The 13,827-nt window shown below is 39.3% G+C and overlaps 1 protein-coding gene across 8 annotated transcripts in view; it reads left to right on the top strand.

Moving 5' to 3' along the window:
* LOC136717248 (pleckstrin homology domain-containing family G member 3) overlaps nucleotides 1-13,827 on the top strand; it is an 89,836-nt gene that overhangs the window by 62,983 nt on the left and 13,026 nt on the right. For all 8 annotated transcript variants that reach the window (XM_066694769.1, XM_066694767.1, XM_066694770.1 and 5 more), the window contains 11 exons: nucleotides 3,523-3,623; nucleotides 6,822-6,891; nucleotides 7,401-7,447; nucleotides 8,310-8,460; nucleotides 9,062-9,193; nucleotides 10,690-10,872; nucleotides 11,099-11,191; nucleotides 11,479-11,565; nucleotides 11,652-11,685; nucleotides 12,279-12,380; nucleotides 13,166-13,198. In XM_066694769.1, the coding sequence (XP_066550866.1) occupies nucleotides 3,523-3,623; nucleotides 6,822-6,891; nucleotides 7,401-7,447; nucleotides 8,310-8,460; nucleotides 9,062-9,193; nucleotides 10,690-10,872; nucleotides 11,099-11,191; nucleotides 11,479-11,565; nucleotides 11,652-11,685; nucleotides 12,279-12,380; nucleotides 13,166-13,198 (1,033 nt within the window). The remainder of the gene's footprint in view (nucleotides 1-3,522; nucleotides 3,624-6,821; nucleotides 6,892-7,400; nucleotides 7,448-8,309; nucleotides 8,461-9,061; nucleotides 9,194-10,689; nucleotides 10,873-11,098; nucleotides 11,192-11,478; nucleotides 11,566-11,651; nucleotides 11,686-12,278; nucleotides 12,381-13,165; nucleotides 13,199-13,827) is intronic.

The raw sequence follows: 13,827 nt of genomic DNA, 5'->3' as shown, positions 1-13,827 counted from the left end.
AGGTGCTGAAACATCTTGCAGTCCAAAAAGACCTGAGAATGAGAATAAATGATAACCCTGTCAATGATTTCCCTTCACTTTACTGCTTAATGTTGTATACCCTTGAACAAGAATATTTTAGCTAAAAACAGCAGTTTAACAATGCATTGTTCTACAGCATGGAAACAAAGTATTTCTCCTGTTTCAGCCAAACAAGAGGGAAAGGAAGAAAGATAAACTTGTTTTAAACCTTTCAATTTGTTTCATTCAGAGCACTTACAAAGACTGAAGACGAACTCCAGACAACATCAGCCTTAGGGTTTCTGGGTTTTGGTGGGAAATGGCCAGGCAACACTTCATTTTCTCCATTGCTCATTACCATTGTCTTGATTTTGTCCTGAATTGTACTCCTTTAATCTTAAAATATTTTAATGTCCAAGTTTCTGGTGCTCTAGTCTAGTTTATTGTTCTTACCTGACAAATATGGAAGCACACCATATTATCTGTAGTGGGAGTGTCATGTTTCCAAATGCCATCTCTCCCTTACAAGGTGTAACATCATCAAGAAAGTGCCACTTCTGATCTTGAAAGCACAGCCTTCTTAAGGTCTTAAACACAGCTGTGTGGGCCTACCAGCTTGCATGAGATTTCAGGCTGAGTTTAAACAGCTGTTCCCAAAAGGCAAATGATAGGACTGCAAAAGAGGTAATTTTCTACACTTCTTTCCTTTCCATCTCATGATTTAGCTTCCTCTGCCCCCTCTTAACAAAACCAGTAAATTATCCAGATGACTATTCTCCTGGGTCACATTCTCCCATGGAGTAATCCCACTGTAACGCAGATGCTTCGGAAGGGTTGAACACTTCCACAGCTATCAAATTCTGTGGAATACTTCATGTTCCATATAAATTCAAATGAAAAGGTGTGAAAGTATCGTTGACATTCCAGGTCTGAGTTTCAAGAAGATTTGGTTGCATTACACAATCCAGTAGGGCGGTTTGAGGTGTAACGGTGTTTGTGTGAGGTAACGGAAAGCGAATTGCTATCTTTTACATTTTTTTTTAATTACTTGAGAATTGGTGGAGGCTTAGCAGATTTGTAAATTGTACAGTAAACCTTTTCTAGTAGGTCACATGCTGGGGTTTTCAGGATTTGGGGAATTTTAACTCCAGTGTTTTTTTTTTTTTTTTTTTTAATGCATCTCCAACTTAAAATCCAGTGGCACTGTAAATACCATTTCTGCTGGTTGAGTGAAAGTCTGACCCTGTGTGGGGTTTGACTGGTAAACCAAGAGCAGATATTGCCAACACCATGCAGTAACCCAAGACTGCAGTGGGATCTGTGGCCATACAAAAACACTGATGGAGGCTCCTTGGCATCACATATCCCATGATAATCTCTGCTTGTATGCCATATTGCCTGGTGAGCAAATGCATTTACTATTGGTGTTTTGTTTTTCTTTTGTGTTTTGGTGTGGAGTGATCTGACCATGTATGTCAACATGCGTGTGTGATTACGCTTGCTCTGGCTGTGGGCAAGACAGTCTGTCAGCGCAAGTTCTAGTAGCCGCTGACAGTGAGGAATCGTGGCCCCCCTTGTGTGGACTGTTTGTGTTGGCCCTGATCCCTTCCAATCCTAAGCAAACATGTTTCAGATCCTTCATATGGAGAACCTAGAGACCCATAAGTTAAAAAGACCCCAGGGCCACGTTCCAACCCTGCCATCCTAAGGCTTGACAGAGAACCCCACGGGGACATCCCAGTCTCAGCTCCTGAAGTGCTGTGCAGCATATTGCCTGTGCACTACTGCACTATGATTGTTTTAACAGACGTCTGTGTTGTGTTGGCTATCGTCTTGTTTTAAACATACTTGTTGATTGAATAAATTTAAACAGGCGTGTTAAGAGACAATATGGAACATATACAGTCCATTATCTCATAACGTTTTTCGCATGGGTTTGGAGGATTTGTGCAGCCGTTGGTGTAGGAAGCTGGTGACCGTAAGGCAGTCCAGGGATGGTAAAGGAGAACTCAATATTCCAAACAGGAAGTGTGCTTCAGCGGCCCACCCAGGAGAAATTGACATAGTGAGGCTGCATCCAAAAGAGGATCGCATGTTTCCTCAAAGAAAAAATGTTTTATGTATACCCCTGCTTGTATCTTTATTTGAAATCTGCATTTAGTTTTAGACTTCACACCCTAATTTGTGGTCGGTGTGAAGGAAGGAGAAGGACTTCGTTCTTGCTAATGAATGTCAGAATATGTCCCTGATGTTCTTTTTGTTTTCTCCAGGAAGATGAATAATTGCAAATTAAGTTGTTTACACATATCGGCTCACATAATTATCTATATTTCCCATCTCCATGATGAGTATAAATAAGTATTTCTTCCTTAACACCATTTTGTCAAGCTCCCTGTGCACACGGAAAGGATTTTCATTGGCACCGCTGACGCAATGAAAAGATGTTAAATTGATCTGGAACATGCTTATCTGATGCACACTGAGATGAGCCGTTTATGATAAATCCTGGACTGTCTTCATATTGAAAACAGCCTTAGGTTACTTTTTTCTGCAGTTTTGTAATAGAAAGCTGCACTCCTGTCAGTGTCCCAAATTATCACGGCAGTTTGGCATGTTGCTAACTGTGAACCAAGGCATTTCCATTTCTTCCTGATTGTATAATAGCCACATTCTGCATCCGATCTTATCCATTTTCACCGAAAGCCGAGCTCGGGTTCTGTGCATCGGATTGAACAAGGGGCCAGCTGGGGGTGGGCAGGAATAGCAGGTTGATTTACCGGAGCCGAGCTTCAGATTGTTTTACAATCTCTGCTGCCCGTCCTTTGTTTGCCTTTTAACAACTGTCTGTGTTCTTATGCGTAGCTTTCCTGTGGCCTCAGATCCAAAGAAATAGACCAGAAAATGAAGTTACCTAGAAACACACATGTGCTCACACCACATTATTTAGAGGAGAAAAATGGCATAGCTTTTGTCCACTGTAGAAAAAAGATGAAATAGGGACCAGATTATCAGATGTTATAAATCATAATGAGAGCATAGGACCACAGTCTTGTTAATGAGCTATATACAGAATATCTAATGCATTGAATAAAGAGTTTCTGTCATGCAGTGTTTTTTCAAGGAGGAAATGGCACCTATAGTCTCTGTGCACATACCCCCACCTGCTGGGTGACTGTCGAGATGCAGGATCAATCGCAACTGAGAACAAATCAGTGTAACTGCAATAGTGCATGTAGAAAGGATATTGCTATTCAGTCTCAGAATCTTGTAGATTGGTCTGCATTTCATTGTTAAACTATGGAAATATTTGGAAATTCCACATATAACGTAAAGTATACTTAAACAGTGGTTTTATATTCCTTAAATGATTTGAGCATTCAAATTTAATTTCAATACGTCCTAAGGAACACAGTCTGCTAGGTACATGTTTTGATAAGTTTACAGTAGCACATCAAAACGGACATCTATTTTCTGTTTATGTACTTTTTAACTTTCTTTCTTTCTTACATCTTTCATTTTCAGGATTACCTGGCTCACATTATCGATACAGGTGACCTCCCAATCCGGCCCGACCAAGTGTGCCACCTGTTTGGAAACATTGAGGATATCTATGAATTCAACAGGTAGGAGCTGTTTTCCTTGGCCATTCTAAATCCTTGAGCACAATGGGTGAAAACGAAGGAGAAACCGAATGCTGTAATATTCTAAAGTTGTTGTTCATTTAAAAAAATTAAGACCCTACAGCAGATTGGATTCAGATGGGACTGCCTCTCGTCAGTACTCAAGACACCTCCAAAGTTTGTGCTGGTCTGTGATTGGTTGATAGTGTAACAGTGATGTTAGGGTTAAAATTAATTGTATCACAATTGAAATTGGGAAGCTGATTCTTCATTCCTGGGTTGTGTGTAAGCACTAGTCACACATTCATATCAAGACTGAAGCTTTCACTGTGGCAGTTTTGGTTGGCATCCCTGTGTTTCAGGAACAGATGGGCTTGCATTTAAATTCTTCCTTGAGGTGTTCAGATTCACTACAGATTCCAGGAAAAATACTATTTCAGGTGCTTAGAGCTTTTGACCTTGTTATAAAACTGATGGGGAATGGATCTTAGCCAGCTCCCTTGACGTGGTGCAAGATAAGGAAAAGCTGTGAAGGAATTAAAATTTTAATGACTAATCAATACATGTATACGGTGGTCTAAGTTTGTTACTGATTTAACCTTGTTGAAAATATAGGTTCACATTATACGAGAACGCAAATCTGTTTCCGGATTGAGTGCTCTGCTGTACATGAAAAACAGGAGAAAGAAATTAACTACATTTTACCTCATGAAGAATATATATATATATATATATATATATAAGATAATTAATATTTTCTTACTGCACTACGAGTGTGGTATATTGTTATACTTATAAATGGTTTCTCTGATACTGAGCCAAGCTCTAAAAACCATACCACATAATTCTTAGCTCAGGACAGGGCAAACCAGTGTTAGTGTGACACTGTGGTGTGTGGAAAAATAGTGTGGCTGTATTCCCTGCCAAGTAATTTTCCATGGTTATTGGAGCAAAGCAAAACAAAGCTGTTAGTTAAAAATAAGTCCAGTCCCTTGCAATGAAATTGAATTTTTATTTGACTTTCATCTGGAGAGTATCAAGTGCTAAATGCTTCCCGAACAAACACAATCACCCAATCACTGATGGTACAGCCATCTCTCCATTGATGCGTGGGCTGTCCAAACATTGGGGTTCCAACCATGTGTAGCAGGGTGGTTCACAAATAAACCTGGAATATCCACATGCACAGTCAAGCTGCTTTGAATCCAGTGGATTTTGAGTTTCATTTTATGTATTTTTACTTTTGCCCTCTCTCGCATTTGAGAGAGCTGCACTGTATATGCAATCCATTACTTTTGCACGAATGGTAGTAAAGTATTAAAGTCCTGATACATCCCCCTTCCTTTAGCCAAGTCTCTCATAAACCGATCCTTCAGGATTTCACATGCGTTTCATGTTAGACTGTGGGCAGCCAGGTCAATATGCTTCAGAAAACATCCCACCTGTCTCTTCCGTCGTCTTTTTAAATATTGACATGTTTCCTATTGTTTTTTGCTCTTGTAATCCCCCTATTATTTTGGACTCAAAATGGATTTTTTTTTTTTTTTTTTTTTTTTTTTTAATTTGCTAGTTGTTAGTCTGTTTTTGTGTGAGGTGGTAAGTATAAAAAAAATATATATTTTAAATAAAAGTTTGCTCTTGATTTCAATTCCCTTTGTGCATGCTTGTTTTTGATGCACTTCTGATGCCAGCTTGCAGTTTTTCTGTTGCTGTGCTTTTGTGGGTTTTCTTCTCTTTATGATTTCGACTTGAAGTGCCGTTGTGTGTCTGTCCTCTCCAGATGCGTTCGATTTGAGGTTACGAATCTACATCATTGTGTTCGGTTGGACCGGCCTAAAATAAACAAATAAGCATATTTTTATAGAGCCAGAGAGCTACAACAGACCGCCCAGGCACAAAGAAAGGAATAGAGTTACAACCGCAAACTCAATAAAAGTTGTTAGGTTTAACTTCGTTTGGAGAAATTAAGAAAAGTCTGTTGCTTATTTTATGTTTTGCCATCGGTAATTTTTCACAGACATAATTCACACAATTCATTTGTATGCTTTTTTAAATTATACATATAGTGGAGATTATGTTGAGGTCTATAATATAAATATGGACTTGTGCTAGGAGAACTTTCCAACAAGTAGCATATCTGACAAGCAATTTGTCCATACAAATGCTCTACAATATTAAAATCTTCAAAACTGTTTGTTGTTTATCCCAACTTCCTCTTTTTTTTTTTTTTTTTTTTTTTTTTGTGAAACTATGCCACAGAAATTGACGATTTGCTTGTCTTATCATATTGATTTGATTAACTAAATTCGCAAAATGCATCACTGGGGCGTTAACACCTTGGGGAAGTGTACGTGGTGGTTTATTTACTGTCTCTTTCAAACGAGTAGAAAGGCTGAAAGCTTGATTTTTAAACTCGGCAACATTGGAAACATTTAGGAAAAATACACATCTTACTTGCCACACACAAATCTAATATCAGTAAGCAACAGCTTTTGCTGGATTAGTAAATACAGTATATACATAGAGAGATGCACATTTTGTATGGGCTTGTAAATTAAATTGTTTTGACATAATTGCAAGAAACCCATTTAAGCAATGCCAATATAGGTGTTGTTCAGCATTAATGACTGGAGTCGCTGCCACATAGCTGTGGGCAATTTGTTATATGTTAAAGCTTTTCTGCTAGTCAGTGGCAAATTCACAAATACACTATATGTACTGCCATCATGTGTGTTTCAGACATGGCACAATGACTGACATTTATTGAATGCATTCTAGATTCAAGATTCAATTATCTTTTTAGACCATTTAATTAGAAATGTATCTTCCTGGATCATATGCCATTCAATGTCTCCATAACGTAATTGGTTAGTTGAACTGAAAATAGCAAGTATGGCAATAAGTTGCTGTGGCACATACATTTCACACGGAAGAACCGAGCTGGCTGTTAAAGCTGCTGTCTTCAGAAAAAGGTCCAACAATGTTGAGAAGCTGATCTGTCATTTCTGTGGAAACATTGCAAAATGTTCACAATCTGTCTTTGGTATTTTTGATTTATTTTAGTATTTGGTATTTAATTAAAGTATTTGTTCTTCTTTCATAGACAGTTGAATTTGTCCTTTTAAAAGCAGGTCTTGCATTTGAGTTAGTTGCCATTTCAAACTCACTGCCTGACATTACTCTTTATTTTTTTGTTTTTAGTGAACTCTTGCAGTCTTTGGATATGTGTGAGAATGATCCTGTAGCAATCGCAAGGTGTTTTGTAGACAAGGTGAGTAGACTTGAGCCTTCCTTGTAACGGGAGGAAAATGAATCGTACATATCCTTGTACTAATGCATAGATGTTGTATTTTAATATTCGATTTTGAGATGCTCTTATGTAAAAAGGAATCAAAATAGATGTACAATAGAATCTACTACTCTAGAGCTGATGGCTGACAGGGTGGAATTCCTAAAATTTGAATGCTTTATTTTTTTATTCCCACAATACATCAGCTGAGAATCTTACTCTACTGTATAGATAGTTTTCTGTTTTTAACCAAACCTGTTTGATCTTCTATAATCTGTGGTTAAATAGTGTTCAAGACAATCATAATAAAGCATAGTAAAGTCTTCTTATGATCAGATTATTTAACAGATATAAGGAACTTACAGTAAATGAATGAATGTACTGGGCCTTGTACTGTTTGGCCCATTTCATAATTAATTTACAAAACATACTGCTGCTGAAATGAAAAGCTATACATTTCTTGACTTATCTTCCCTTGTTTTATTTTGCAGAGTGAGTACTTTGAGATCTACACTCAATACTGCACAAACTACCCCAAGTAAGCAAATAAGTCTCACCTCATGGTACATCTGTTCCTGAGAGCTTATAGCCTCATGAAAATTGATTAATGCATTATATTTACAGAAGAGCAGGCCTTGTCAGCAACTCAATGAGTTTACTGCCTGAAGTCCTATCTCCACTGAACCAATACACACCTTGTAACTATCAAGCTGTTGCATCTAAAATTAATTACAGTTAACCTTGGTCATCAAACCTTTTAATGCTTTCTAGAATTATCTGCATGGGATATATTCTGTTGTCTTCGACTGGTTTTTCACTTGACATTATCAGTAGCTGTATTAGAATTGTTCCATCTTAATTTGTTCCCAATATAAAATTAAAATGCAATTGACCTGGTGTTTTCAAACAAACCTGTGTTCATTCTCCACATTGTGGCTTCGATATACATACCATAACATAACATAATAGATCTGCCCTGGTGTCTGTGTTTGTCTGCCACCTAATGGTGGAGAAGACTAAGTGCAGAAACTCAGAAGCCTTTTATTGGTAGAAATTGGCATCGTAATTCTGCAGTTTTTAGCACTTTAAACATTTCACACCACTTGACAAGCAGCTCTTAACATTTTGTTGGAGTTATGATGTATTTATTATTCCTATAGCAAGAATGGGAAGTCTGTCAAAAGCATAAGCCAAAATAATACTTTAAATGGAAAAACAAGCCAGTGATACTTTTCCATTCTTCAGTGCCTGTATTATTATTAGTAGTAGTATTATGTAATAAAGTACCAACACGGATCTGTTACAAAAGTGTCTAGAAGGCTTTACTTTTTCTTCTTTAATATACATTTCATGGCTGTGCCTTGTTTAATCTCCATTACTTCCCCCCCCCCCCCCTGCAGCTCAGTGGCAGCACTGACAGACTGCATGAGGAGCAAGACGCTGGCCAAGTTTTTCCGGGAAAGACAGGCCTCGCTGAAACGCTCCCTCCCGCTGGGCTCCTATCTGCTCAAGCCGGTCCAGCGCATCCTGAAATACCACCTGCTGCTGCAGGTACGCCAGCTGGGCCCATAGAGCGGGCCGTTTGGAGTCACAGCATTCTCCACTCTGAACCTGCAGCCGCATTGTGGTTAGAAATGATTCAAGGAACTTCCTCCCAGACTTACGTGTTGAACGTAAAAACATCCACCTAAAGCTTATACATTTTACCCAACTAAGAGTACTGCTGTCCCTTGGATTCCCCTGTTCGAATATATTCACCCCAGCTGAGGCCAGTGGGGAGTTTCAAGGATTGTGCAGATATTATCCACACACATGCGCACACACACACACACTCTCAACCTTAATGAAGTTCTCAAGCGCTAGAGCTAAAGTGTATAATTAAAGAACCATTTATTTCAGTTGATTGCCTGTGTGTTTGACAGGTCTGGCACCATTTCACTGGACAGCTAGTTAATGGATTATTGTAGACTGAGATACCGGTATATGTTTTTCTGATTGTTCAGTCATTTTGATGATTGGGAACATTGTGTTTTGGTTTCTTGATTTATTTTATTAGTAGTCATTATTTTTTAAGGCTGGGATAGGGCGAGAACTATAAGACCACAAGACTCTCCACCCTTGTATTTGATGCATCTCCCATTTAATTCTCCAGGAAATCGCAAAGCATTTCGATCCTGAGGAGGAGGGCTATGAAGTGGTGGAGGAGGCGATTGACACCATGACGGGTGTGGCCTGGTACATCAACGACATGAAGAGGAAACATGAGCACGCCGTCAGACTGCAGGTGGGCCGTCCGTTCCCACACGCCGGCGGCGCCAGCCTGCCACTTGTCTTCTCTCAAACTGCCAGCTTTTCACATCGCATGAAGTGCTCTTACATACTGCATGTCAACAGCCTCACTGCTTTGCTAAACCATTAATGCACTTGATAGTGATAGTGGATCTGCTCGATCCAAAGTGCAGAAAGAAACCAGGGTCTAGTCTGTGCCATAATATATTTAATTATATATTTTATATATGGTTTATGTTTATTTGCTGTATTACTCAGGATGTTCAGCACTGATATTAGCAGCAGTCTTACTAGCTGGATGATGTAAATGGATGAATGTTCCTGAATAAATCAACAGCAACAGAGGGGAGCCCTGCAGTGTCACCAGTTGTTGTCGTCTTTAAATTGCCACCTACATAATGCCTAGGAATGTCTAGTGTGTTATGTTTAGCAAAAAAATGCTTCAGCTAAGAAACCGGCTGTGGAAGTCCAGGCTTACCCACACTAATCTGCAATATGTTTGCCTGCTGCACAGAACATGCTTTCACGTGTGGTGCAAGTTGACCAAAATGAAACACGTGGCAGGCCAAGCAAAAAAGTTGATTTATACCCTCACTCTGTTTACTTGCTAAAAAAGTCTCTGTACCTTTATATTTAACCCTTGCCTCAACATGTTAGTGTTAATGATTAGCATTGTTAGTATAAACCTTGTATGACATTGCATTATTAATTGTATGTTCTTAAACACTGGCAAAGGTGAAAAACAAAACAAAGGCCTAAACCAAAACAAAACTGACCTCCCTGTGATGGCAAATTACAAATTTGTATCTTATTGCATTTTACATTTAAAAGTGGTAGAAAGGGGCTTATGACAATAAATGAAACTGTGACAGGCTTGTTCTTTGTTTTTTGTGGATAGGCTTTGCTCTAGCCCAAACAAAATCTGTTTAAGTGCTGTTCTATACAATCAGGTAGTGAGAGACACTTTAGCACAACATGTCATAAATAAAGGGACCGGATTTGTTTGTCTGTTTGGATATTAATTGCAGAATCAGGATTTAAGGGAAACCCCAACAAAGTAGTTTAGCTTAAATGACCAATGCACAGAAATACAGGACTTACATTTTTAGCATTTCACTTATTTTTCTTTCCTGTTACTTCTCTGCACCTCCTGCCTTTTGACTGTAGAATACCATTTCTGTTGATTGGAGAAAAAAAAAAAAAAGTTAAATCCATCAATCTGCTGCTTACAAAGGCCCAGCGTGGCATCCATCAAACTACAAAGCCTTACCTTAAAGAACCCTGCCGATCTGAAAATGGGTTTTAGCCAGTGATTAAAGGCAAAGTACAAAAATAATAAATCCACCTGTTCTGACCGCTTTATAATGCAGTGCCGAGTGTGGATGCTGCAGTACTCAATGAAATGCTACATGTGGTTCTAGCATGAAGAAAAACTCGTCTCAATCACTAAGCCACATCAACCTGTGCCATATACCATGCTTTCCTCTCCAGGAGGTCCAGTCCCTGCTGATCAACTGGAAGGGTCCTGATCTGACCACGTATGGGGAGCTGGTCCTGGAGGGGACGTTCCGGGTTCACCGCGCCAAAAATGAGCGCACGCTCTTCCTCTTCGACAAGATGCTGCTCATCACCAAAAAACGAGGAGAACACTATGTCTACAAGACGCACATCACGGTATGCGCAACTGCCTGCCACGTTTGTTGTTTTAATCGAGGCTCTTGTTGACGTTTGGGTTATTTTTAGGTGTTGGACAGAGCTGTGATGTACAAATGAGTAAAATGGCTTTAGACTGTGCCAAACTACTGTGAATAGGCCCAAAGCAGGAACTGAGCACAGAACATGAATCCAGTTTGTGTAAGTATATGGGGGTGTGAGACTTTTATTCTGGCTTTCTTTCCAGTGTTCCACCTTGATGTTGATAGAAAGCGCAAAAGACTCCCTGAGTTTCAGCGTGACGCACTACAAACACCCCAAGCAGCCGCACACAGTCCAGGTGAGTGTGTCGGCAGCTGAGAAGAGAGTGCCTTTAGAAGCAGACTGTCTTGTCATTGGCTTTGATTACCACCGGTTTAGTCTGTGAAGACTTGCAGCGAGTATGTGCTCGTGTTTGACATCGTTGTCTTTTTCATCTGTTCAGGTATTCAAAGAGAAGCTTCTTATATGGGTTTAAGTGTACCATTATCATCTACAAGCATGATCACATGTTAGTTCCATATTAATGCTGGTGAAATAAACCCTGACAATAAGAGTGGCTCATAGTTTTTTTTTTTTTTTCTTCAGGCCAAAACTGTTGAAGAGAAAAGACTGTGGACCCACCATATTAAAAGACTCATTCTGGAGAACCACCATGCTATCATTCCACAGAAGGTACCTTGATTTTTGCTTTTTATAAATGTGATTATGCTTTTTAACATGCATGCATGACTGAGGTTCTGTTTCAATTGTCTTTTTAGGCAAAGGAAGCCATCTTAGAAATGGACTCCATATGTAAGTACTAAAACTGAAATCCACTAATTTGAATAAAATCATTGCACCTACCTATGGAAAGGAAGAGCTTTAGTTAATCCATAGACAAAGGCAGGGGTACAGTGAATGGAGAGTGAGTTTAATACAATACAATGCTTCAGTGAATCAAAAGAAACCTGTATAAAAACCATCAAAAACCCAACTCCTCTTTGAGTCATTAAACATGACAACAGATCCCTCACTAAACATGTAATAACACACAGATAGACGCACACCACAACTGGTCCAAATCCCACTCCACAATCCACATCCATAAATCAATGTCCAGTTACCGTATTCAATTATCTTGCTCCTTCTCTCACACTGTTCTTCTCTCCTCTCCTGGCACTCCACCCTGGGAAATTCACTTCTTGTTTTATTGAGGCAGGGAGCCAATCACAGGAGTGCAGTGCTAATTGGCCTCCCCGGGGCACTGCCTGCTGGAGCGGTCCCTGCATGTCTTGCCTGGCATGGCATCACCAAAAAAGAATATAAATATAATAGATTGTGACAGACACTGGGAATGGGAGTAAAGGTGAAATACTACTTAGTGTTTTGTACCGTTTCTCTGACAGACCCAAGCAAATACAAGTACAGCCCAGAGCGGTTGAAGAAAGCCTTGTCATGCCATACAGATGACTTTCCGGTTGGGGAGAGGCAAGGCCGCAGGCGTTCTGGTGGGTTTCTGTCACCTCACACTGCCGTTGTACAAAAATACTCAGAAATAAGCACAACACTTATCAATGGTACCTTGCAGAACCAGCTATAGCTTTAATATCCCTCACCAATTAGCAGGGTTGTATTGTGTATGGTTTGTTGTTTGTTGGTTGTTCTGTATACACCCAGTCCTGTTGTGTGTGGCAACGTGCTGCTCAATGCTGAACGTCTTTAACTGTAGAAATCTTCCGTATTAATTCATTTCTTATGAAGGATTTGTCACCAAGTTGAAGATTAGCTCAGTCCAAGACATATAGGCTGTTTGGCAGGCTGACAGTGTTTGGGATGGTTCAGTGGCCCAATTCCAGTTTGCACATCTGAGCAGTTATGTTTTGGCTGTTTGTGGTGTAGACCCATCTGCTCCCATATTTTGAAATATGTTTGTTTGTTAAAGTTCCATTTCCAAAACCTTTTTCATATATTTACATATACATATATCTATGTAGATTTACATTTACTTAATGTAATGTAAGCCCTATATATTCTGTCCGACAATTTTCTTAGTTGCACCTCAGACTGACTGTATTTAATAGTGTGGGGAAAGCTTTAAAAACTATAACATTCTTTTAACTATGTACATTACAATCACTGGTAGGATAATTTATGTTAATTGCGTCTGAATTTAAGATGACATCTAATAGGGTTTAAGATGAGTGTATTTTCTCAGTTATATTGAAATGAAAAATTCAGAGAGCAAATTGCAATTAGTTTTATTCAGTAATGCATTTTTTCTTTCTTTCTTTAGAACCTGCTAAGCATATTATAAAGAGCACTAAAGGTAAGAAAATAACATTCCTTCTGACTGACAAATGCTATGAACCTTCTATGGAAATAAAGTGTAACGTTATTATTATTCCTTATACAGTATATGTGTTTACCATCTGTCTGCATTAATTCATATTACTAATCATATGCAGTTTGCACAAAAGCAAGCAAGAGTGCTAGAACAGATCCTGAATGGTTTTACACATGCGGTTATTACTGACCGTGCCAGGGCTCATTAAATAGCTCTGTTCATGTGCTTTTCTAATATAGTCGCAGGTTGTGTTCCGGTGACATTCGACTGCGATAGGTCTGGGTGGGAGAGGATGTCCAGGTTGTTCTATAGTAGCGTTCGTGAGATGCTTTCCCTCACCTGTGTGTCCTCTTCCTGGCCCGTTTCTGTCTTGTGATGCGTGTGGACTCCCATACTGAGCACCCAGTCACGCACCCTTCAAAGGCTGCCAGGGAGGAGCAGTGGCAGAATTGTTGCCCTCTTGAGGAGATCAAACGCCAGGCTTCTTCTTTCTCTTCTGACAAAAGCACGCCTGTTGCATTATTAAGTCTCTGTGATGCTTTGGCTCTTTGAGTCATCAAATGTGTTTTGGCTTGAGATCAATGGATTTCCTGTTGTATTAATTCTAATTT

The sequence above is a fragment of the Amia ocellicauda genome, chromosome 21, assembly GCF_036373705.1.
Source record: "Amia ocellicauda isolate fAmiCal2 chromosome 21, fAmiCal2.hap1, whole genome shotgun sequence".
NCBI lineage: Eukaryota > Metazoa > Chordata > Actinopteri > Amiiformes > Amiidae > Amia > Amia ocellicauda.
The sequence above is the reverse complement of the archived record's forward strand: the minus strand, read 5'-3'. Positions and strand labels throughout refer to the sequence as shown.